Source organism: Pleurodeles waltl, chromosome 9 (genome assembly GCF_031143425.1).
Source record: "Pleurodeles waltl isolate 20211129_DDA chromosome 9, aPleWal1.hap1.20221129, whole genome shotgun sequence".
NCBI classification, from domain to species: domain Eukaryota; kingdom Metazoa; phylum Chordata; class Amphibia; order Caudata; family Salamandridae; genus Pleurodeles; species Pleurodeles waltl.
The window spans coordinates 629,444,786-629,468,130 of NC_090448.1; the positions used below are offsets into that span (position 1 = coordinate 629,444,786).

Consider the following 23,345-nt stretch of genomic DNA (forward strand, 5'->3'; position numbering starts at 1 on the left):
GTGTACATTTAGGCACAGAAGCATAGAAGGTGGAGACAGGAAAACCTTTAGAAATTCTCAAACTTTTTTAACACGGAATTCCTAATTTGTCTTCGTTAAGAACTGTCATGTAGTTAATGGTGATGAGTTGCTAGTGAAAGAGAATTTTCTCGGGCAAACCTGGGTCCTATATTTTCCTTTGAGTAGCCCATTCTGGCAGGCTTGTGAGAGCCAAGTGCTGAGCTTCACACTTATTGTGCTCATGTTGTTAGCACTCCTGTTATAAACCAACATTCTTCCTACTTTCTGTGGGTAGCCATTACCTACAAAAAGAAACAAGTCAAAGCCGGGTTCTAAACCCAGATAGTAGATCCACGTCCATGTCTAAAAATCCCGTATAGAAATGGGTCTAAAACATCCTCATTTTGTTCTGGATTGAACTGCTTCACGTCTGAGCAGAAGAGTTGCTGTGTTCCAGGAGTAACATTGCTGATCGACTACGTGCAGAAGGTGATGGTGCATGTTCTAGTTTCTGCAAGACTTGCTTGAAGCACAAGTGGATCTGCCAGTCATGTTTGGAGCCGCCTGCTTTCTAAGAGAGAGTAAGACCGTGCCTTGTCCTACAGAAATCTGCCTGCCCGTGGAGGAGATCCCACCTACCTAACCCAGTGTGAGGAGAGGCCCAGAGTGACCAGAAGAAATGTGGAGAGTGCTGAGATGATGAGTGATATGCTAATGGTTCCTGTCCAACTGCTGAGTTAAGTCTGCCTAAAGGAAGGTGGTGTCTGCTTTGACAGTATCAACTGCAAAGTACAGATTTTCTGATTCAGAGGCTAAAGTGGAGAAAGATGCAGACATCCTGTTCTGACCCAGCCTTCATTTCACTACAGCAATTACACAAGCTCCCTGAACAGACGGACAAAGATCATCTCACCATAACCGCAGGAGCAGAGTGCTGGAGGTGTCTTTGTGGGGCAGCTGCCATGCAGTCTGCACACCATAGAAAGGAGGAGGCATGAGTGCAAGAACGAGTTTTGGCGTTTGTGACAGCTCCTTGTCTACTGGCACACCTAGGCTTGCTAATCTTAAATGCACATTACAGCAGATAATTCTATATCCTTGTGATACTTTGTGAGTTTTTAATTAACAGGGTTTGGTGGGACTCTTTTATTTAACATTGCTATCAATGAACAAGAACTGAAAAACCATTTGCTATGGACTGACCTATAGGTTTCAAAACTCAAGGAAGCTGCTCTGTTGCAACAAAGCGATTCTGCACCTGAGCTTTAATCAGGATTACTTTCATATTTTAATTCCGTAGAGAAGCCTATAGACCCTGTAGGGTTTCTTATTATCTATGCACCTTATGTCCTGTTCTGATTTAAAATATTTTTTCTAAAAAGACAGGCATTGGCTTGACAATACATTATTGCATACAATGTGATTGGGTGAAACTAAGGGGGTCATTATGACCCCGGCGGATGGCGTTCATGCGGAGGAAAGTACTGCCAACAGGCTGGCAGTACTTTTCTCCATATTAAGACACTGGCGGTTTAGCAGCCGTCACAGCTGCGGTAGGGGATATATACCGCAATGTTCTAATGACGGCCTCAGTCTTTTATCCTACCTCCCTTTGATGCTTTTGACTGTTCACTCTTGCTACCCTGAGGGTCATGTGTGGGACAGGTGTTCTTGGCCCAGTTTGCAGAGCATTACTTGGATGTGCCCGATGACACCAGAGGCAACCAACCTCACCTAAAACAAATGGAGCCCAGTAGTCTTTTTCAGCCTTGTAGCCCCCTGCACCTTCTGTTTGGAGAATAGATATTTAATTTGATTGGAAATTTCCTTTTTACATGCACAAGGCCAGAAACAAATTCTCTAAAATAATGCTGTTATGTTAATGTATTTTCTGGTATTAATGAAGCACTTTGTTCGCAGTCTAATTCTGAGGACAGGTCTTGGAGTCTATTCAGTTGTGGATTTTGTAGGGGCTTTCTCGCCCCCAAATTCGGAAATAGTTTTGACCATAGGCGTCTCTCAGTACAGTTGAGGAGTGTGCTGTGGGTTTACTTTGTACTCATGAACACATGCCTCTCTAAGACCAACAAATGCATATAAACCACCAGGAGCCCATGGCCGTCATTCCAGCACTAGATCCCTTTTTTTTTTATATCCTCCATGGGAACAATGTTCGGATAGACAGACACCAGCACTCCAGTTTTTTAACTGACCAATTTGGGGCCAGAGAGGCAATGATTTTTCATCTCTGTCCGTCCTTGCTTAACTCTAATGTGCGTCCCATTGAGCTTATTAGAGGAAAGCGTAGCTAACTTGTACAGGATTCTACCCTCAAACAGTCCAGGAAAAATGGCAGAAGGTTGCGTTACTGGGCTTTCCTAGGCAGTTGAATTCACTTTAGGCTAGTCATTGTTGTCAATTTCGAGCTTAACCAGGATCATTGCACTGAATACTCTTTCTAATACTTTCTAGCACAAGTTCCATGGCAAATGAAGTGGCGAGGCTTCATATTGATTCTTTTACATCCTCATACATCAAATAAGAATCCTAAACCCCACAAGAGTTTAACAGGATTTTGAACCTGATTTGACCTTGTTCACGCGTGAAGATAGTTTGTGGTCTCCTGTTGGGAGGATTTAAAGGTTTCAGGTTCTTCTGATGAACATTAAGCAATCTGGTAGAAGGACAGATTTTTTTCAAAGGTTCTAATCTTTCTTTATGGAAGGAAGATGTTCCCTTAAATCTAGAAATGATCTTCTAGCGCCTTAGCCCAGGCTCCATGCTTCTTCAACTAGATGTCTCAAGAGCTATTCAAATTTGTATGGAAGGATTAATACCTTTCAGACCATCCCAGCTTCATGGTCCTGCTCCTGTGAGGCTTCAAGCTCATTCCACTAGATCAAAGCCTCCACCAGGTGCCATTCCAAGGAGGTCACTCTCTGACATTTGTGGAGTAGCAACCTGGACTTCTAAACATAATTTCTGTAAGTAGGACATTCTGAATACTTGTAGAAAAGATGCAGCCTTTGTCAGGATGTTTTCACAGCTTCCTATGTACTTGAAATTCAACTGTGCATATAGTGTCTCTTCTTCACCCTCACCCCCTATTTTTTTTATTTTTTTTTAAAGTATTAATATTCGATTAGACACACCAATTTCCAGTCATACATGTGGTGCATACAATTACTAAACAATTGTGAATGAGTGAGGGACTAAATACGTTGATATTACCATTAAAGCAGTTTTTTTCTTTTTCATTTCCGAAAAATAGAATGCAAAGCAGTTAGTGGCAGCCAGAGTAGCAGGAGCTGATTAAATATGTGAATCTAAAGTCCCCAACTAAGAAGGCGAGGTGGAGGTTTGACACAGGAAGAACCTGAAAGAATAAAACCGTTCATCAAGCAATTGATAATATGATCATGCCTTCGAAGCTGTCGTACCTATTTTAAACATAATGCATTTGATATAACTTTTTGTTTTCTTTGTTGATATTTTTGGGACTTTTTGAGTTTTTTGAAGGGGGCATTGTCATGGTATTGGGTGAAGCAGGATAAGGCTCTTATAACATCGTGAAGTGGAAGTTGGGAAGAGGCTTTTTTTTTGTCTATTAGAAGAAGCAGAAGACCCAGTTTTGTAATTCCATATGTAGAGGAATGGAGATGACCCGTTTTGTGATTCTGTAATGAGGTGGCAAGTGGTGGTCAATGTTTGTGACTCAATATTGGTACTTAAGTAGGAGGCCCAGGTTAGTTCCTTTATGTGAAAAATACAGAAATAGATACACCTTTTTACCACCGTTTTGTAGCATTGCACTGAGAAGCCCAGGTTTTTGATATCATATTATTGGAGACTGCAGGCGGGAAAGATAGGAGGGAATGAAAATAGACCTATTGGTGATAAAATACATAAACAAGGGAAAGACTCGCCTTCCACTGTATTGTCTCTCTGAGTCCCTCTTTGTACCTCCTCATGGAACTTAACATATGTAAATAAGTACTTGACTCTGTAGATGTTGTCACTGTTCCATGACTCATCAACCGTAAACTGCTTTCACATGCCTCTAAAAGTGCCCTTGCAAAATTACTGTTGGTTTCTACTTCATGCCCCTTTGGGCATCATTTCTGTAAGTAACGTCATATGCTCAAAAGAGCTTTCCACTGAAAACATAAGTTAACATTTTTATAGTGGAGATGTGAGCAATCCCCTCTGTGTGACATAATGTGGGAGAAGTTTAGGGGACGGGGATTACTATGTTTGTAACATAGTACAGGACTACAAAACAGCATAAGTTTGCAACATGATCACTGAGGTAAAAGCAGACTCATTATGGTGGCGTCACAAGAGGCAGAGCATGGCCCTGATGTCTAACATCCTATGACTGATTGAGAAGGCCTAGAATTGCGAAAGGAGGCCAGTGTTTAAAGCATTATATCGAGAAGAGCAGGAGATGGCCTAGTACTCGACCTAATAAACAGCTGCCCATGTTTTAAATCTCATTAGATTCCTGGGAATATCGCATGAGGAGGTTTGGGGTAGATGGAGACTCCGGCTTATGGCAACCTGAAGAGTGGCCTGAAAAGACCTAGGACAGTCATCTCGTTTATGGAGGGTTGGGAGAAAAGTTAGGTTTGTGACATACGGGAGCATTGGAGGTTCTCTAGGTTTGTGATCGCACTTACGGACGGATCAGGAGAAGATTTATAACTACCTTAAAGAGCATCAGGCTAGGATTCAAATTTGTGGAATGGCTTTATAGTAGATTAAGGAGGTACACATTTGAAAGAAGAATATGTAGGTTCAGTTCCAAGTATAATGCACAGGCTGGGTAGAGGTGTACGGAAGAAGATTATATTATGAAAAAGTTGGGTGAGGACATTTTTTTGAAAGACCAGATGGAGAAATCCAGGTTTGTAATCATCTGGAAGGAAGAAATTGATAAGATGCATTAACTCCTTCATGAAGCAGAGTATGGTGTAACACAAGAATGAGGGAATTAAACAGATGCACGTGCAGACATGCTCACTGATAGCATACCCAAACTGAAAGAAGACCATGGCAGGGAGACAAGGTGCCAAAACCAAAAATGAGACCAAAAGACCCGACTGAGCAGTAAAACAACAAATACAACCTAAATAGACATAAAAGAAAATACATTGTTTAGATGGAAAAAATAAACCACACAAAAAAGGCAAATGAGATTTAAAAAAAAAAAAAAAATGGAACAACATTTGCAAAAGTCAAATGCGGCAATCGTATAGGTCCTTAGAACAAGCACCGGTAATCAATAGGTCTTGCCTATGTGGGATCTTTTGAGTTTGTCCCTTTTTTTTTTCATAGCCACATTGTACAGCAGCACAGCTGCTGTGCAGCTTGGCTGAAAGTAAAATGCTATGACGTGGCCACACTGCTGTAAAGCATGGCTAAAAAAAACATTTACAAAGCTAATGGATTTCGCATAGGACAAACAGGACTAGACTAGCTCAATAAAGAAAACTGACTGACTAGAAGATCGGGGTCCAACATAATCACCCATTCAGTTCGAACACCTCGAAGACGGACCAGTGTTCCACATGATGATTAATTCAGTAAATACAGACTTGGTGCTCAGTGCGATGATGAGATACAGCCAGGACAGTCGGAGCTACAGCTGCTCAAGGGCAGGGCATAGCAGCAGGTCGCTGTATTGACCAAAGTCTGACACCTTGGTTATTAGACCATGCTGCAGGCCCTAATTTCTGGACAGCCCCATGTGTTTGACGCTCTCTGATTGGCTGTCAGGCCTGCCCCGGGCATCTCTGGTAATGTGACCGGCTTCGTTTGCAAAGCTCAACAAGCAGCAGTTGAAAAGAGCAAGTCCTTTTGTAATGGTCGTCGAGGCAGCCATTGCCCGCTGACATGCATGATTGATTGATTGATTGATTCTTTATTTGATTATTAATTAATCATCAGGAAAGTACAGCGTAAAATCATACTAGACAAATATATGTACGTTTAAAAGACAAATATCAAATTATATCCTTATGGAAACACTTTAAACATTATTGAAAAAATGAAATATGTATTAAAATGTATAAAATCCCTAATTTGCGTAAATCTGAGTCTCAGTATGTCCAAATTAAAAAGACTAGTATCAAACATTCATTGCTGTATTCCAGTGTATCACCTAGTTCTCAGTGCTCTGGATCCCTGCATACCCAAATAAAATAATCCTTACGTCAACCATTCATTGCAGTATTCAAATGTATGGCACACTTCTAAAAAGACCCAACTGCAGTTACAACAGCAGGATCAGAGAGCGTTTGGAGATAATAAAAAGCGGGTCTACATTGATAAAAAACCCTGGTTCTTGAAAGTGGCAACAAATATCGCCTTCAATGAAATTCATACAATCTACAGAATAAGATTAAATATTCCTTTGTCTGGTGTTATCATCACAAGGACTTTGTATTATGGAATTGGGAGCAAACTGCCTTGGAGGAAGTCACAACAGATGTATTGTGCCCAGCCGAAATTTTGAGAGTAAAAATCGCTCCCATGGACTCCTAACCAGGGAAAGATAAGGCTCAAGGCCAGGACAAGTGTGAATAATTTTACAAGCTCTCAAAATTGGCTTTCCCAGGGTCTCAAATTGTCTTCTCTCCTCAGCCTGCCTAAAAAAAGGTCTCCTTGACCATCTTCCTTTCGTTTTTAGTTATAAGATGGGGAGCAGAGAATAATTCCGAGAAGCACAGAGAAGCAGCAAGGTTTTTTTTATGTGCATCAGCCATGAGATTTTATGCCCATGGTCGCAATCCAGACAATCACAAATTACCTCCATGTTAAAGGCTGTGTATTCCCCACTCCAGACTGATATCCACAACAGCAATGGGGCTAATTGAACGAGATCCTCAACATACCCCAGACCCAACCCATCATGTACAAAGGAACTTTGGCTAGCTAGACCTACTCCAATCAGTTTTCTACAATTGTGATTCCCCCAGATAGCAGCTATTGGTTTACTACCTACAGTTGCAGAGAGCCTAAACGGGGCACCACATGCTTGGCTGAATCGTTAACATCAGTCAGCCAGGCAGAAATTCCAGTTGTTATATTGATCAAATGTGATGCCCAAGTAGGAGAAAGCACTAACCCTAGTGATGGCTTTCTCTTTCATATTTATTGGTCTTACTTTAGTGGACTGCCTCCCACAAACCATATAATGGGTTTTGGCTGTATTAATGTCAAGATCAATCTCATACATAAATTTGACGAACAGGTCCACCAAACTCCTTAGCCCCTTCGGGGTATGAGTGAGTAAAACCACATCATCTGCATACAGCAGGGATGGAACAAAGAAGGCTTTAACTTCTGGCATATTTTTCCTATTTACTGCAAAAAATTTACTGAAACTGTTTCTATATAGTAAAAATAATATAGGCGCCATAATGCATCCCTGTCTGACCCCATGAGGGAGGTTAAAACAGTCCGTACATTTCCCCCTCTTGTCCGTACTGGATAGCATCCGCAATATCTATATGGATAGCCGGTAAAAAAACAATCAGGAGCGGGGGCACTCCTAAATCGATCAATAGTGTCCATAACTTTGACTGATTAACCCGGTCAAAGGCACTACTTAAATCAATGAAGGCCATATATAAAGTTCCCTTCTTGGCTACTACATATTTCCCTATCAAAAGGTTAAGGTTCAGGCATTTCTCCAGCACACCCTTTCCTTCTCTAACCCCATACTGAATGCGACTAAGAATGTTATTATGCTGGGCCCATTCTTCTGTTCTGTCCAGAATAATTCTCCCTGCCACTTTTAAATATTTTGCGTTTAATAGGTAGATAGGCCTATAGCAGTTAGGGTTCTGTCTGTTTGGTTTAAAAAAGAAAAAAAAAAAACGGTATGATTGTATTGACTTTCCAAGGCCTGGGAACTCTCTTTATAGCAATAGCTTTAACAACGTTCGTTATTAAAGGAGCCCAAAAAGGTTTTTCATTTTATTTTATATAAATCCCTAGGGACCCCGTCGGGGCCATGAGCATTATTTGAAGGACTTCTTCGCAGGGCAGAGGTAATTTCTTCCAGTTTAAATGTTACGTCTGTAGGAAATTCCGGTGCCGGCTCTATACTATCTAAGTTGTTCACAAGCCCCAGTGAGTAAATTGACTTAAAATGGCTCACCCATTGGTCTGGAGTTACATTTGTATCTATATCATCAGTTGTGCCTAGAGCCAATAGTTTCCCCTTGGCAATATCCCAAAACCCTTTAGAATCCCCAGCATTACAAGTAGGTATCAGTCGCTCCCATGCCTCCTCCATAAGAGCTTGTTTTTGCTCCTTGATAGCTAGCCTATTAAAACGCTCCATCTCGGGTAATATCCTCTTGGGTTTTTGGCTGTTTAAGCACCATCCTTAGCTGCTGACGGGCGGCTCTGCATCTATCATCAAGCCACCTAGACTTAACCTGTCTACTAGGCCTGGAAAGATCTACGTGATCTGTTTGAGCCACTACCCTAAAGTTTGAAATGCCTCCAGTACCCATTCAGGAGAGATCGATGCATAACAGAGGATCCCTTATCAAGTTCACAGTAGCCCCTATTAGGGAGTTGAACAGGTCTGGGAGCGGGATACTATGCCATTTAAGTCTGAGCCCCCTGTCCCTCCCTGTTCTTAATAGGCAGGCCTACTAAACTAGGGTTAGTTTTATGCCTAGCACCTTCTGATCTTAACATATCGAACATATGACTCTCCTTGTTAGGACAATATTTTCCAGGGACCTTGAGACAAAAACATAATCTATAACTGACCCTTTACCCCACCCCACAAAGGTAGGTTTATGGTCAAATTACTGCTTTACAATAGTCCACACGTTGAGGAGATTAGTCTGAGATACAATGATATTCAGCTTTCTGCCCTCTTCGTCAGCTACAGGCCGGCAGAATGAACACCACACGTGCAAAGGGATCAAGATTTTCCATGTTACCGCCCACCTTAGCGTTAAAATCCCAGCCCAGCACTATATTAAAACATTGTAAATTGGAGCATGTTCTAACCTCTAAAATGGACATAACTTCAGATAAAAAATAAATTTGCAACCAAGCTCATTGACCACAAAAAAGTTAAAACACCGAGATACCAATACCCACAGAACATGTGTCCCCCTGTGTTTCACAGGTGTGGCGGTGACTTTAAACAACTTGGATACCCGAACCAGAGTGGCTAACCCCGCCTGAGCTCTTTGCCCTGTGACAACCTTGGCTGGTACACAAAAGCATTCAAATCCACCCACACAGATCATTTCCTGTGCCCAGGTTTTCTGCAACATTATCACATCACAATGATTAATGAGGGCCAACCAATCTGTATCCAGAACTTGAGCCATGATACCCGCTATCTTCCAGCTAATGACTCTTAGGGTAGGACAATCAATAGATCCTACCATATTTACAGGTGAGTACACCCATAAAGGCAAATCTACATTTAAACCAGGAGGAAAAGCAAGGGGATCAATAAATCAGTCATTATCATCTAAACTGGTCAGTGGGAGAAATCTGTTTTGGACAGAAATAATCAGCTGTATAAGGGATCTAGTTGGGAGGGTGGAATTTCCCCTGGGTCTGTTTTGCAGGTGTCTACAAAAGAAGCTTAACTATACGAAGCCCATAGCCTCTACCAGAGGGCATTGCCCATTACATTTTTGGAGCAATTGGCTTGCCAATCCAGGTATATCTGCAATTTATCACCACACAATTCCCCCTCGTATTTGCTGGCTGGGCCCACCCATCCTACTCTCCTTACCATTACAATATCAACACATTTCCTTATGTCAAAAGTAGTGTTTTCCCTAGCCAATAGCAAACTTTATTTTATAACTGGCAGGTGGTCTCTACAGTATCACCCGGCAATTCTGGAACGGCAGTCATTACCACTATATAAGGGCTACAAGCCGGCGGTAAATCCAAATTGTGCACATAGTTGTCTACCTGGGCCGATTCACTCGTCCTGCTCTTACCTCCCCTGATTTACCCAAGATCCCGCTCTTCTTCCTTTGTTGGTTCTCTGCTATCATTAGAATAATGATCCCCCCCCCCTAGTTCTGTTAATATTATTATGTAGGGCCGGGCCTAAAGATGGTCGGACAGGTCCTGGGAGGGGTTTTACCCCACAACCACAGTACAAGGTGGAGAGGATAACCTTTGTGATGCTTGATCCTCATTGGCATGCAAGAGCCCAGCTCCCGTATCCATTCTCTTTGCCAAGGTTGTTACTGAAGTCTCCAGCCTCTGAAGCTTATTCATCAAGGGTTCAACGCACTGAGCTAATACTGATTTTAATTTGCCCAAAATATCCACAAAGTTAATTGGAGCCTCAATCCTGGGATCTTCGGTGTCCCCAGTTGGACACTGCTTCCTTGAATTACGGGTTGCGGGCCTCCCTCCAATATGATGTTTGCTTTTACACTTTCTTTTTTGCTGCGGGGGCATACTCACTTCCATTAAGGACGTCATTCCCACAATCCTCCTGTGGGGGCCCTCTGTGTAGGAAAGTACCATCCTTTTTGGCATGTTACCCCCAATTTCTGCCGGTTTATCAGTGTGTTTTGCCTGTCTCACTGGGACCCTGCTAGCCAGGACCCCAGTCCTCATAGTTTGTGTGTTGTCAGTATGCTTAACTGTGTAGCTGAAGTTCTGCTAACCAGAACTCCAGTGCTTATGCTCTCTCTAATTACCAAATTTGTCACTATACTTTAGTGACTCCATATTCCAATTTTGATTGGCACACTGCCCCCCCCCTCCTTATAAGTCCCTAGTAAATGGTATCTAGGCCATTGGGGTTCCAGGAGATCCTTATGGGCTGTAGCATTTCTTTTGCCACCCATAAGGAGCTCATACAAACCTTTGATCAGAACTGCCCATGCAGCCGGAGTGAAATAGTGCACACACTATTTCACAGCCATTTTACACTGCGCTAAGTAACTTATAAGTCACCTGTATGTCTAACCTTCATTTACTGAAGGCTAGGTGCAAAGTTACTGTGGGTGAGGGCACACTTGTACTAGTAAAGGTGCCCCCATGTTGTCCAGAGCCAATTCCCCACATTTCGTGACTGCGGGGATACCATTATATGTGTGCACTACATATATGTAGCTTCACATTGGTAACACCGAATATGGACATGTGAGGTGTCTAAGGTAATTGAATTGTCCCCCCATTCCAAATCTTGCATTGGGGGGGCAATCCCATGAACCCTGGGGGCTCCACCATGGACCCCCAGTACTGCCAAACCAGCTCTCTGAGGTTTCCACTGCAGCCCCATTTGCTGCCACCTCACAGACAGGTTTATGCCCTCCTGTGGACTGAGCAGCTCAATCCAGGGAAGGCAGAAACAATGCATTTCCTTTGGGAGGAGGGTGTTACACCCTCTCCCTTTGGAAATAGGTGTTACAGGCTTGGGAGGGGTAGTCTACCAGAGCCTCTGGAAATGCTTTGAAGGGCACAGATGGTGCCCTCCTTGCATAAGCCAGTCTGCACCGGTTCAGGGACCCCCAGTCCCTCTGCTCTAGCACAAACCCGGACAAAGGAAAGGGGAGTGACCTCTCCCCTGTACATCACCATCCAAGGGGTGGTGCCCAGAGCTCACCCAGAGTGTCCCTGGCGTTATCCATCTTGGATTCCAAGGTATGGGGACCCTCTGAAGACCTTTTGAGTGGCCAGTACCACCAGGTGACATCAGAGACCACTCCTGATAGGTGCATACCTAGGTAGGTAGCCAGTCCCCCTCTCAGGGCTACTTAGGGTCTCTCCTCTGGGTATTTCCTCAGATTCGGTTTGCAAGATTCCTCCAGGACTCCTCTGCATCCTCTGCTTCTGACTGTCGGACCAACCGCAGACTGCTCCAGGAACTGCTGTAACTGCAACAAAGTATCCAGGATGACTCCTGTGACCTGCAACTTTAGCTCCAGCCAGCTCTTGCAACAGTTTCCAAGGTGTGCACGCTCTGAGGACTGCCTGTCTTCACCCTGCACCAGAAGAACCAAAGGAATCTCCTGTGGAGTGACAGTCACTTCCCTGCTTCTGCAGGCACCCTTCTGCGACGACAACCGGTACTCTGGGACTCGTCTCCTGATGACAAGCCTGCTCCCTGGAACGCAGGTGGTGGACCGAAGTGACCCAGACTGTCCAAAGGTCCAGCTATCCAAATTTGGTGGCGGTAAATAGCTTGCCTCCCTGTGCTGCGACAGTACCCCCCTGTGCACCACGTCTTCTGCAGCTCATTGGGCTTCTGTGCACTTCTTCCAAGAATCCTTCGTGCACAGAGAAGCCCAGGGCCCCAGCCCTCCATCCTGTGATGCACAGCTCTATGAGTTGTTCTCCAGCGGCGTGGGACCTTCCTGTGTAGTGCTGCAACAACCGCAGTTTGCATCTTCTTTATCCCCGTGTTCTGGGACTCCCATGGGTGCTGCCTGGTTTTCTGAGGGCTCTCTAAAGTGCTGAGAGCCCCCTCTGTCTTCTCAGTCCTAATTGAGACCCCCAGGTCCCTCCTGGGTCCAGGCAGCTCTTTTTTGACGCAAACCGCATACTTGCTTGAACCAAGGCTTGTTGGCGGAATGCAGCGACACAAACAGCCTGCTTCCAACAACTCGACGTGGGACATCAACTGCACCAAGCAGGAACCCGCAGCCATCTTCTTTGGTGCTCTTCTGTACTTTTCTTCTGACCGTAGAATCCACTTTTGCACCTTCTTCTAGGTTGGCAGCGGCTCCTGTCCTTCCTGGACTCTTCTTCGGCTTCTGAACTTGGTGTCCTCTCTCCACAGGTCTTCAGGTCCAGGAATCCATTGTTGGTTGCTTGGTTCTTGCAAAATCTCTTATCACGACTTCTAGTGTGACCTGAGGAAACTTGCTGTACTTTACTGCTGCTTTCCTGGGCTCGGAGGTGGGGTACTTTACTTACCTTTGGTGTTTTTCTACATTCCCAGCACCTCTCTACACACTACACTTGCCTAGGGGAGAATTTGTTGTTCGCATTCCACTATTTTAGTATATGGTTTTTGCTGCCCCTAGGCCCAATGCAATCTATTATATTTTCTACTGTTTGCACTATTCTGTGACTGTTAACTTACCTGATTTTGGTCACTAGTGTATATATTGTGTATAGAAGGAGTATTGCCTCCAAGATATTTTTGGCAATGTGTCTCTAAAGTAAAGAACCTTTATTTTTGGTAACACTGAGTATGGTCTTTTATTGTGTATAAGTACTGTATAACTATAGTGGTATTGCAGGAGCTTTGCATGTCTCCTAGTTCAACCAAAGCTGCCTCTAGACAGCCTAAGCTGCTAGAACACTGCCTACATTTCACTAATAAGGGGTAACTGTACCTGCCTGGTATAAGGAGTAAGTACCTTAGGTACCCACTACAAACCAGGCCAGCCTCCTACTCTCATTACCTGACTGTTGGATGTCTAATGATTTAGCTAAAGGTAATACTCTGCTCCCTTTACAACACTAGATTGGAAAGGTGCAATAGCAGGGGGATTACCTCCCTCGTCTAGTGATAGACGTTGCTCAACCAAATCGCTGTCCTTTATAATTGCCTCCATCACTTGAGCAAGGTAGGAGTCCAGTTTATTTCTAGTAGGAGTTTTATGGACAGCATCCTTCTCCTTGCTTCTTACCTCAGGGAGTTTCTGCTTGCATTTGCCTTCCCAAACACTCCCCCAATGTCAACATATTGCTTACCCTGCACTCTCCAGAAAAGAAAAACCCACTGGGAGTGGCCCAGCACAGCCACTGTCATGCGCAGACTGGCTCGCTCTTGGCCCAGGCACGCACCCCAGGCTTGTCCAGCGCCACGGGAAATGGCAAGCACTTTTAAGCTCTATAGCCCTTCCTACCTCCAGGATCAGCAGGGATCGAAGGGCAAGCTGGTGGACGGGGTCCCATCCCAGCGATGGCTACAGTGTGCTGAGAGAGTCTTCAGGACTAACCATATAAAATATCCATCAGCATGTCGGGTTTTATTTGAATTTAAATGAATTCCCAATGTGGAAAGCGGAGACATATGAATGGCAGAATAAAGTGGGGGACATTTTTGGTTTAAGTCGCATGAGCCGTCGGGGTTATAAGAGAAGGCGGCAGCTTTTTACGCCACTTACAATTTCCAATAAGTTCACATTTGACGGAAGAGCGCCAACTCTTCCCGTTTCTGGACAGCAAGCAGCAAGTGAGTACAGAGGGGATATTTATCAATAAGTGCAGTATGATACTGCGTCAGTGTGTTACCACGCCAGAGACACTCAGGAAGTAGAACAAACCATGGCATGGCAGACTTGTAATTACTTCACCCTCAAATGTATTAACAAGCAAGCAACAACGACTGGAGGGCGCAGGGGATGCAAACAACAACGGAGGGGCAAGCAACAATGATGAAAGGGAGGAGCAAATAAAGACGGGGGGTGGACAGGTGCAAGCAACAAGGACAAGGAAGCAACAACTACAGGGGAAGCAACAAAAAAGTATGTGATTCTGAGTGGTGAAAGCAGAAGGACATTAATCAACACATTAATCAGTGCTTTGTCCATTCTCCATCAAAGAGACAAACGCAAGAAGAAAGAATGTGAAGCCAGCACGTGCTGACCAATGAAAAGCAAGGAAATGAGTGAAATTAAGCAAACCAATGGTAAGTTATGGACGGATTTCAAGCTCTGTTCAATTGTTTTTTTTTCTTTTTTCTTTCTGTATTTGTGTAACGAGATATGCCAAGCGACTGTCTCGTGCAAACCCAAAAAATGGCAAAAAAGAACTCGAACGGCATTATCATTGGAGCCAATATAAAACATCCCAAAAGGGCAACAATACAAACCAAAAAACAAATGAACCAATAACATTTTATTTTTTTTAAACGAAAAAGCAATGGCTTTACATGAACACGAGTAGGCTTATAACAATTGAGGTGATTCACATGAACCAGGCAGTAAAAAAGCTAGTGGGACAAAATGGCAAACAAACAAGAAATAAACATAAGTATTTGTGGCAAAGACTTAACATAATAAACACTGGTGGGGAAAAAAAGTCGAAGGACACAATAACATCCAGGCAGACCACTGGCAGCAGGCACAGTAAGTCGCAGTGAGGCCCAAGCAGCACACCTGAAGAGGAGTCCCACATCACTGGAGCAGCAAGGAGAGACTGCCCTTGCAAGTTTGACGTGCTGGGGGCCTTGGCTACTCGGAGCCTGAAGATCCCTTGGAGAAGAAGACAACAAGCCTTAGTTACTGCAAGAGTTGCGGTGCACAGGGGTACTGTCCTGCAAGGAGAAGCAAGGGCTCACCGTCTCCCAGGATGGACAGTGGGCCGAGAGGACGAAGGGGACCACTCCAGACCACAACCTCTGATGCAGGATCCACACAGTTCCAGAGGAGAGTAGATTCATGCAGCCGGATGTCGTTGCTGTATGTGCCTGCAGATGCAGGGCAGGGACTCCACTCCAAGGGAGATTCCTTCTTGCTTATTGTTGCAGCTGAAGTCTTGCCGACCCCAGAGGATGCAGAGCCGTAAAAATGCTGCAGTTGCTGGAAGGAGCCAGGGAAACAATGTTGCAAGGCGAGGTCATCTCGGGAGTTGCAGTCTTGTCAGTTCCTGAAGTGTCCAGTTACGATTCCGGTGGTTAGTAGCAGATGTAGAGGATGCAGAGATGTCCTGGTGGAGTCTTGCATGCCGAATCTGGAGACCCACTCGCAAGGGAGTCCCTAAATAGCCCTAAAAGGGGGCTTGGTCATTTTGCACGGTGACCACCTACCACAGGGGGTCACTGATGTCACCTGCCTGACCTGGCCACTCAGATGCTCCCAGGGGCCTCTGCACAGCTTGATTTCAGGATGGCAGAATCGAGTGGCAACCTGGAGGAGCACCCCTGGTGTGGTGATGGACAGGGATGTGGTCACTCCCCTTTCCTTTATCCATTTTAGTGCCAGAGCAGGGACCGGGGTCCCTGAGGTGGTGCAAACCGGTTTATGCAAGGAGGGCACCAAATATGCCCTTCAAAGCAAACCATGACTTGGGAAGGCTATCCCTCCCAAGTCTTGTAACACCTCCCTCTCCTACAGGAAGTCCTTTTGTCTGCCTTCTCACTGTCTGAGCTGGTCGAGCAGCAGGAGGGCAGAAACCTGTCTAAAAGGCTGCGGCAGCGTGTGCTGCCTTGAAAACCCTGGAGGACTGGTAGAGGCAATACTTGGGGGGGTCCTCTAAAGAGCCTCCAGAATGCATGGAATCATACAACCAATACTGGCATTAGTAGTGGGGTATGATTCCGACATGTTTTGATACCAAACATGCCCAGGTTCAGAGTTATCATTATGTAGCTGGACACAGGTGGTGAGTGAACAGTGTTCAGTACACGGGTAAAAAGACTTCCCCACACTTACGAAGTCCAATGCAGTGGAACTGGAGTTCGTACAGGCACCTCTGCTCTTGCAGGGGTGCCCTCACACACAGGGACCTGCTCCCTGCCCTTTGAGCTGGAAGGGCCTACCATACGGGAGACTTACAGTGACCTGGTGTAGTGACCTGTGGTGAAAGGGTGCATGCACCTTTTCACGCAGGCTGCAATGGCAGGCCTGCAAACATATTTTGCGTGGTACTCCCATGGGTGGCATAATACATGCTGCAGCCCATGGGGGGCTTCTGGTGTCCCAATGCCCTGGGTACCTAAGTAACATATATTAGGGACATATAAGGGGACAAAGGTCCAAGGTAGCCAAATTTGGAGGGAATGAGCACAATCACTGGGGTCTGGTTAGCAGGATACCAGTGAAAACAGTCTAAGCATACTGAAAGCAGGCACAAAGTGGGGGTAACCATGCCAGAAAGAGGGTACTTTCCTACGAACCAAAATAAGTAAAACTCTTAATAAAAAATATAAACAAGGGTAGACTGGAGGCAAACGGAAACCGTAATTTAAAAACCAGGGGAGAAACCTAGCATCTTTTTTTGTTGTAGGTTGCGGTGTGAGTGAATTGGCACTTTTTTTTCCTTTTTTTTAACCCTTGTGAGATAGTTAAGTGGATTAATAACAGACTGCAGAAAACCATGTGTAGCCTGCAAGTCACACCTTTTAATTTGTCAGCAAATTGGCTGTAAGTGATGAAATTGTGAGCAGTTACTGCAGGAATCTCTGGGTATCCTGAAAGGCGCACGTTGTAATCGCATTAAGACTGCTCAGTGGGTTAATGAACCTACGCCAGACAGGTGTGTGTTAAATCTTTATGTCCCTAGTTAAATGGATTAATGCTCTAGTCCAGTGGTTCCCAACCTTTTGACTTCTGTGGACCCCAGGGATCCCCCCCCCCTACTGAGTCATTAGTGAAAGCTGGGTACCTAACCTGTTAAAATTATTACATTTTCTAAGCAGTCGCGGACCCCCTGAGGAGGCTTTGCGGCCCCCAGGGGTCCCTGGACCACAGGTTGGGAACCACTGCGCTAGTCTGCAGAACCTATTTCACATTTTTTAATACTATTGAAATAACCCTCCCAGTAAGGCATTGACAGCATGAGTTCCATTCAGGATGATGCCCTGTGTCTTTTTAGAGAGGACATTTAAAAAAATGAAGATTGACAAAACCAATAGATCTAGGTTCAGCTGAACGGGGGAGTTCGGAGGGGTGATACAGGAAAATGGGTGTACAGAGCAGGAAAATATGCACCCAAGAGAGTGCTTGAAGTAAAATACAAAGAGTCCCCTCAACTGAGCACTGTAAGAACTCAACTCGTACACCATGAGGCCGAAATGCCCATGGAGAGGACAAACTGAAGAATACGAGGGAAAGCCATTTAATTTGGAGTACACACCTGAGATAGACAACAATGCACAAAAAAAAAAAAAAAAAAAAACAGACAGGGTGCACAATAGTGACAGCTGGGAATGGATGGTTGATCACGCTTGCTCAAAAAATGACATCAGACCCCGGTGACGCAGACAACACCTATAATCATAAGGGACAATGCTGCCCTCTGTACACATATGACCCTTGCTATTTATGCACAAGTACTGAGACAGTTATTGCCACACGGTTGGCCCACAACACAGGAGACATTATAGCCAAGTGTCAGTGGCAGCAAGTTACTTATATCTGTTGATGCACAGAATGAGTTGGCAGGCAGTGAAACCCTCATTTTTGGAAATAAGACCAGTAGAGTCAAATAATGTGAAACAATCCATGTTAATAAAACTATTTACGTTTTGTTAAGTTCTGTACGATCAGAATTGATAGCATGAAACCAAGTAATGTACACACACTCTGCTGCTCTGTCCAAAATAGTATTAAAAATCCAATTGTGAGCAAGGGCCTGTTGGAAGCATAACAGTTTTTTTTAGTTTTTTTATTTGAGACCTAAAAAATAAATACTTACTCTTAAATTGCACTAGTATCTCTCTTACCACAGACACCCTCCCAACCTGTGTATATTTGCAGCTGGACACTTTCAGGGCTACAGGTATTCACTGGCGCTTGGATAGAGAATGCACTTCTGAGCAATAAGACTCATACTTGGCTGAAGACTGTTCCATAGACTGGAAGGTACATGCTACCAATAATTTGATCTCGGCCGTGTGCCTCTTTGCCGAGTTTCTGGTCATGTACATATCTCTTACAAGTAGCCTGGCTGACAAGTGTGTGTAGTGGGCATTGGCATACTTGCTAATTGTAAGAAAGTTTAGGTATATTAAATGTGAATACTGGGGCAGCATCCTATGCACTGCATGCCTTATACATGTATGTGCATATACAGTCCACTGGCTCATCTAATTGATTTAAGTTGTGGCTTGGGCAAGTGGATCTCATTTCAAGATTAGTAATATCTGTAGGATGTTGTCCTTTGGACATGTGTTTTTTATTTTTTTTTATTTTTTTGCAACTGCACAACCTTTTCACAGCTTTTTCTGTGAAACCCCTCTTACAAAGTACTGTTTTCAGCTCTTTTCAGCTGATAACTAGAGATTAGACATTGTAAAAGCTTGTGGTTGAGAGAGTTCCAAATTTGGGGTCAACTGCACGAAAGAGTTTGTGTAGGAAGTTGTTTATAGATTTCTACTTGCAGAAGGATGTCTTCTTCACTTAGGAGCTCCCTCAGGTGTATTAACGAAATGGCATTTGTAAAGCAGGCTGTTACCCACTCTTGGGTAGGTGTGTTGACACAGAAGGGATGGTGTTAATCAAGTATTGAGTGCAATCTAGCTGTAAGGTTTCTTAGACCATGGAGGACGTTTTGAGAGTTATGCTCCTCTAGTGAAAGCCAATGTAGCAAGATCCTAACTATTTTGATCTGGGTGTTTTTGTTGGTTCTAACACATCTGCTTAGTGTTCTCCTACTTTTAGAAGTATCAGTCTTGCGTTTATGTTAAGGCATTGAGAAAACTGTCTGTTCAGTGCCACTGATAAATCTTACTCACTGTTGAATATCCCTATAACTTTTAGGAGACTTGGCTTTTAACATGCTCATTGGAATTTACGCTGGTATTCAGCTGGCATATCGAAATTAATTACTTATTAATGCTTCCATGTTATGTGAAAGCAGAGACTACAGCTTTTATTAATCCCCTTGTGTCTTTCTTGCAGGTTTACACTGTGGTGGATGAGATGTTCTTAGCTGGAGAGATCCGGGAAACCAGTCAGACCAAAGTGCTGAAACAGCTGCTTATGTTGCAGTCTCTGGAGTGAGAATATACACGATTTCTGAAGTATCCTGACAAATGGCAGCTTTCCCACAAATCCGGAGGTCTTACTGATGTTTGGGCATACACCGCAGAATAACAGCTACTCACATACACACAGGCAACTCTGGACCATCTTGCACACAATGCACATCCCTTGGAACCTGGGCAGCCCTCTCATTGGAACCTGGTAACCCCGGCACAAAAATATGTGCACCAACACATTTACAAATTTTGAAGCGATACTTGCATCCATGGACACATATATGTCAGAGCCTCTGCAGATTTTACACTACCTTATTACCCTGGTGTTTCATGCGCACTCACGCTCTATGGAAACTCGTCAAATTTCTGGTATATTCATGGAATCTCAGCCACGTGCACTCCTATGTGCACGCCACTGAACTCGTTTTCTATAGACAGTTCCCTCTTCCCCTCGTCGAGGACCGGTATCTTACTCATGCAACCATGAGTCCATGCGTTTTGTACTGCTGCTGTGCAAACACACCAGCTGCTACATGTCAAGGCTCCTACACCGCCCTGTGGTCTTTGTAATGCACCCAACAATTCTAACAGACTTGGGCTCAGCGAAACTATATTCTTCTCTCCCTTTAATCTAATACCATGTCCAGTAAAATAGCATTCCTTCAAAACCTAGCTTTTGGTTACATCTATGGTCACTAACACGTTGAAGACAACTATCCCAGCCAAAGGTCTGCTTGCTCTCCTCCACAAACCAATTGCCAAGGAAACTGCCACATGCCCATCAGGTTTCCCGCTTCTGTGTCACAATGAGGCTCAACTAACACCACCTTTTCCTTCCTTGCCTTCCTTCTTATCTTCTCTTCCATACTAAACAGTTCCTGGATTCATTGGATTATATTGTCCAGTAACAATCTGGCCTTCTAATGCACACAACTACATCATTTCTTTATTTTCTTTCTGAGCACTTACACACTAAGTAATCAAAGCAGGCTGTGCCTGTGCTGCACTCAACTCGGTGTGCCTACCGTTGCCGCTCATTCCACTACACAAAACCTGCCCATGAACACATACATACATCTCAGTGCCTAGGGTACTAATATATTTAGTGTTTTTCATTATGGCCAATTAACAACTAACCTCCCCGTCTAGCAACCCTTTTGCTCAAAATATCAAGTATTAATCTCACACGCTGACCACTTTAATGCTCATAGCATAACTTCTGTTCAGATGCAGTTCTAGAGATGCCCTTAAAATCATGATCATGGTTCTTCCCACTCTCTGTGCTGTGTGGTTCTTGATGTTTTTCTACACCCTTCAAGCGGCAGATTTGCAACATCAAGTATTGAGATCGAGCTTGGGAGTTCTTTCAAACAATATCATTAATGACTCAGAAAAGCAGGGTTCCTAATTAGATCAAGCTGTTTCCCAGTAGTTGTTGAGGGCAGGATGGCACATTTGATGCTACTTTTCCCCAGAGCCATATGGGCTGGTATGACTAGGGCCAGGGTTCTTCAAAGAAACCTTTAATATGCTGCTGCACTTCGACACCCCCACCTCCTTTTAGTTTCTTGTATGGGTGCCTTGGGTTTGGGATCTCCAATAAATAAAGAAATAAAACCCTGAGCCATGATTCAAAAATGCTTGGATGTGTTTGGCCCTTCTTGGGCATGTTCCATGGCACATGGCCTGAAAGATGCATTTCTCTCACTTCTGTAGATGTAGAAAAGAGTATGTTTATTGATGTAGTTTGTATTCATGTGCAATTGCTACCCCAGCTTAAATTGGCTGATTAACACAGCCAATATGGTGACAGCATGTGGAAGGGTGAGGAGGTCAGAATGAATAAAAACTGTTGTTCCACTGACCTTATGCTGCTTTCTGCTCAGTTCTTGCCATTTCTATCTTTTTTACCTATTTGATCTGTCCGTTGGTCTCTGGGATCCTAAGTTGAACTGCCACTTAGTCTTTGGAGGCATTTGTGAACCAGAGTCTATTGCTGCCTCAGCTGAGCAGAATGCACTGCCACCTCTCTTTAACTGTTAGGGTAGTTTGAACCATTTTGTCTCAGAGTGTATGTACCTCCTCTGCCCGGTCCATATTTATCCCAATCAAGTATGCTCTAAATGCCCTGTGTTTACCAAACACGGGTAAGGGACCATCCATATTAGTCTCCCACTCCTGGTGGGCTTTTGTTTTTGATATTGTGTATCATTACTGGAAGTGAAACTGTGTACCACTAAAACCAATAAATCGTGTCTGAAACCCAAGTAATGTTTAATTTATTTTGCTGTACTTCCTTAATATATTGCTTCATTTGGGCTAGATCAATAAATGTCACAATGAATGTCACTTGCCTGTATAGGAAACAAGTACCTGCATCTCTCCTCCATGCTCTTGTGAGGTTTATCTGAAAAACAGTCTTTTGGTTACCCATGAATGTGCTGAAAGTTAAGCTTCAAATTGTACTTGTTTTTATGGATGATTCTGGAGTTTTATATAGTTTTAATATCACCTTGGAGTGTTTACTCAGCAGAGCGATTTCAGACAACATGCTTTGCATCCAGGTCATTCTAAGTGTTCAAATGCACATTAAACTTCACATAATACTTTTCTCACTTCTGCGCCATACAATCTTCACTGCTAATCGTAAATGTTTAAGTAATCAACACCTGTATGCATTCATCGAGGAACACAATAACTTCTTATAATTGAAGACTTCTAAGGGTTTATATGACATTACAAAATGCAGATAATGCCCCCCCTATCCCCTGTAGTTTATCAGAAGCCAATTATTCAAGACGTTTTTGGAAAGCTTTCCATGGTCAATTTAGGTAAAAAATATTACACAAAGTCACAATGCAACATAGAGCTTCATAGTTGTGACCAGAAGACTACGGATTACCTGAAGAAAATGCATCCTATTGGCACTGCAAAGTCGACTGACAATACTGCACTGTCTTTAAGGAGCCAGGTGCTTCTCTATCTAAGCATGCCTTGTACTAATAGTTGCCTCTCAATCTGTCTTTTTTTCTGGCTTGGACAAGAGGATCTTTGACGTTGTTAGGGTCTTAACAACCTATTTTGAGAGAATTTCTCCTGGGTGTTCTTTTTCATAACTTCTCATCATCTTCGATACCTGTGAAGGCTTTCCACTTGTTTTTGCCAGCTTTCAGATGGATTTCAGAAGAATCTGAGAAAGAAGATTAGTTTGAAAAGGAAGTAATAAACGTTTGTGAAGGTATTTGGAGCCATCGGAGAAGAACATTTGGAGGTCAGAGAAAGGATGAAGTTTTAACACAGTTTTGGATTTATTGAGAACGGAGAAAGCATTAGATTTAGATGAGACATGGTGTATTGTGAGAGATGAGTTGGCATTGGACAAGGGTTTGTTGTTGAGAGGTACCATGTTTATTCCTCCCTTGGGGGATGTGTGGTAAATTGTTTACTTCGGCAATGAAGGGCATTTGGCGATTTGTTAAAGCAAAATAATTAGAATGGATTTTTGGTAGCCTGGAGTTGATTTAGAAGTTGAGCAATTAGTGAAGAATTGTGCAGAATGGAATATTGTGGCATTTGTTTAAAAACAACAAGTATGCCAGTGGTATGCCAAGCTTTGGCAAATTATCCATGGCAAGAACTAGCAGTACACTTGGTGGGACCATTGCTG

The 23,345-nt window shown here is 43.7% G+C and overlaps 1 protein-coding gene across 1 annotated transcript in view; it reads left to right on the forward strand.

The window, feature by feature from the left end:
- AP2S1 (adaptor related protein complex 2 subunit sigma 1) overlaps positions 1-21,945 on the forward strand; it is a 41,291-nt gene extending 19,346 nt beyond the window's left edge. The window contains exon 5 of the mRNA XM_069207660.1: positions 19,599-21,945. Within this exon, the coding sequence (XP_069063761.1) occupies positions 19,599-19,700 (102 nt within the window). The 3' untranslated portion in view covers positions 19,701-21,945. The remainder of the gene's footprint in view (positions 1-19,598) is intronic.
- The last annotated feature ends 1,400 nt before the right edge of the window (positions 21,946-23,345 follow it).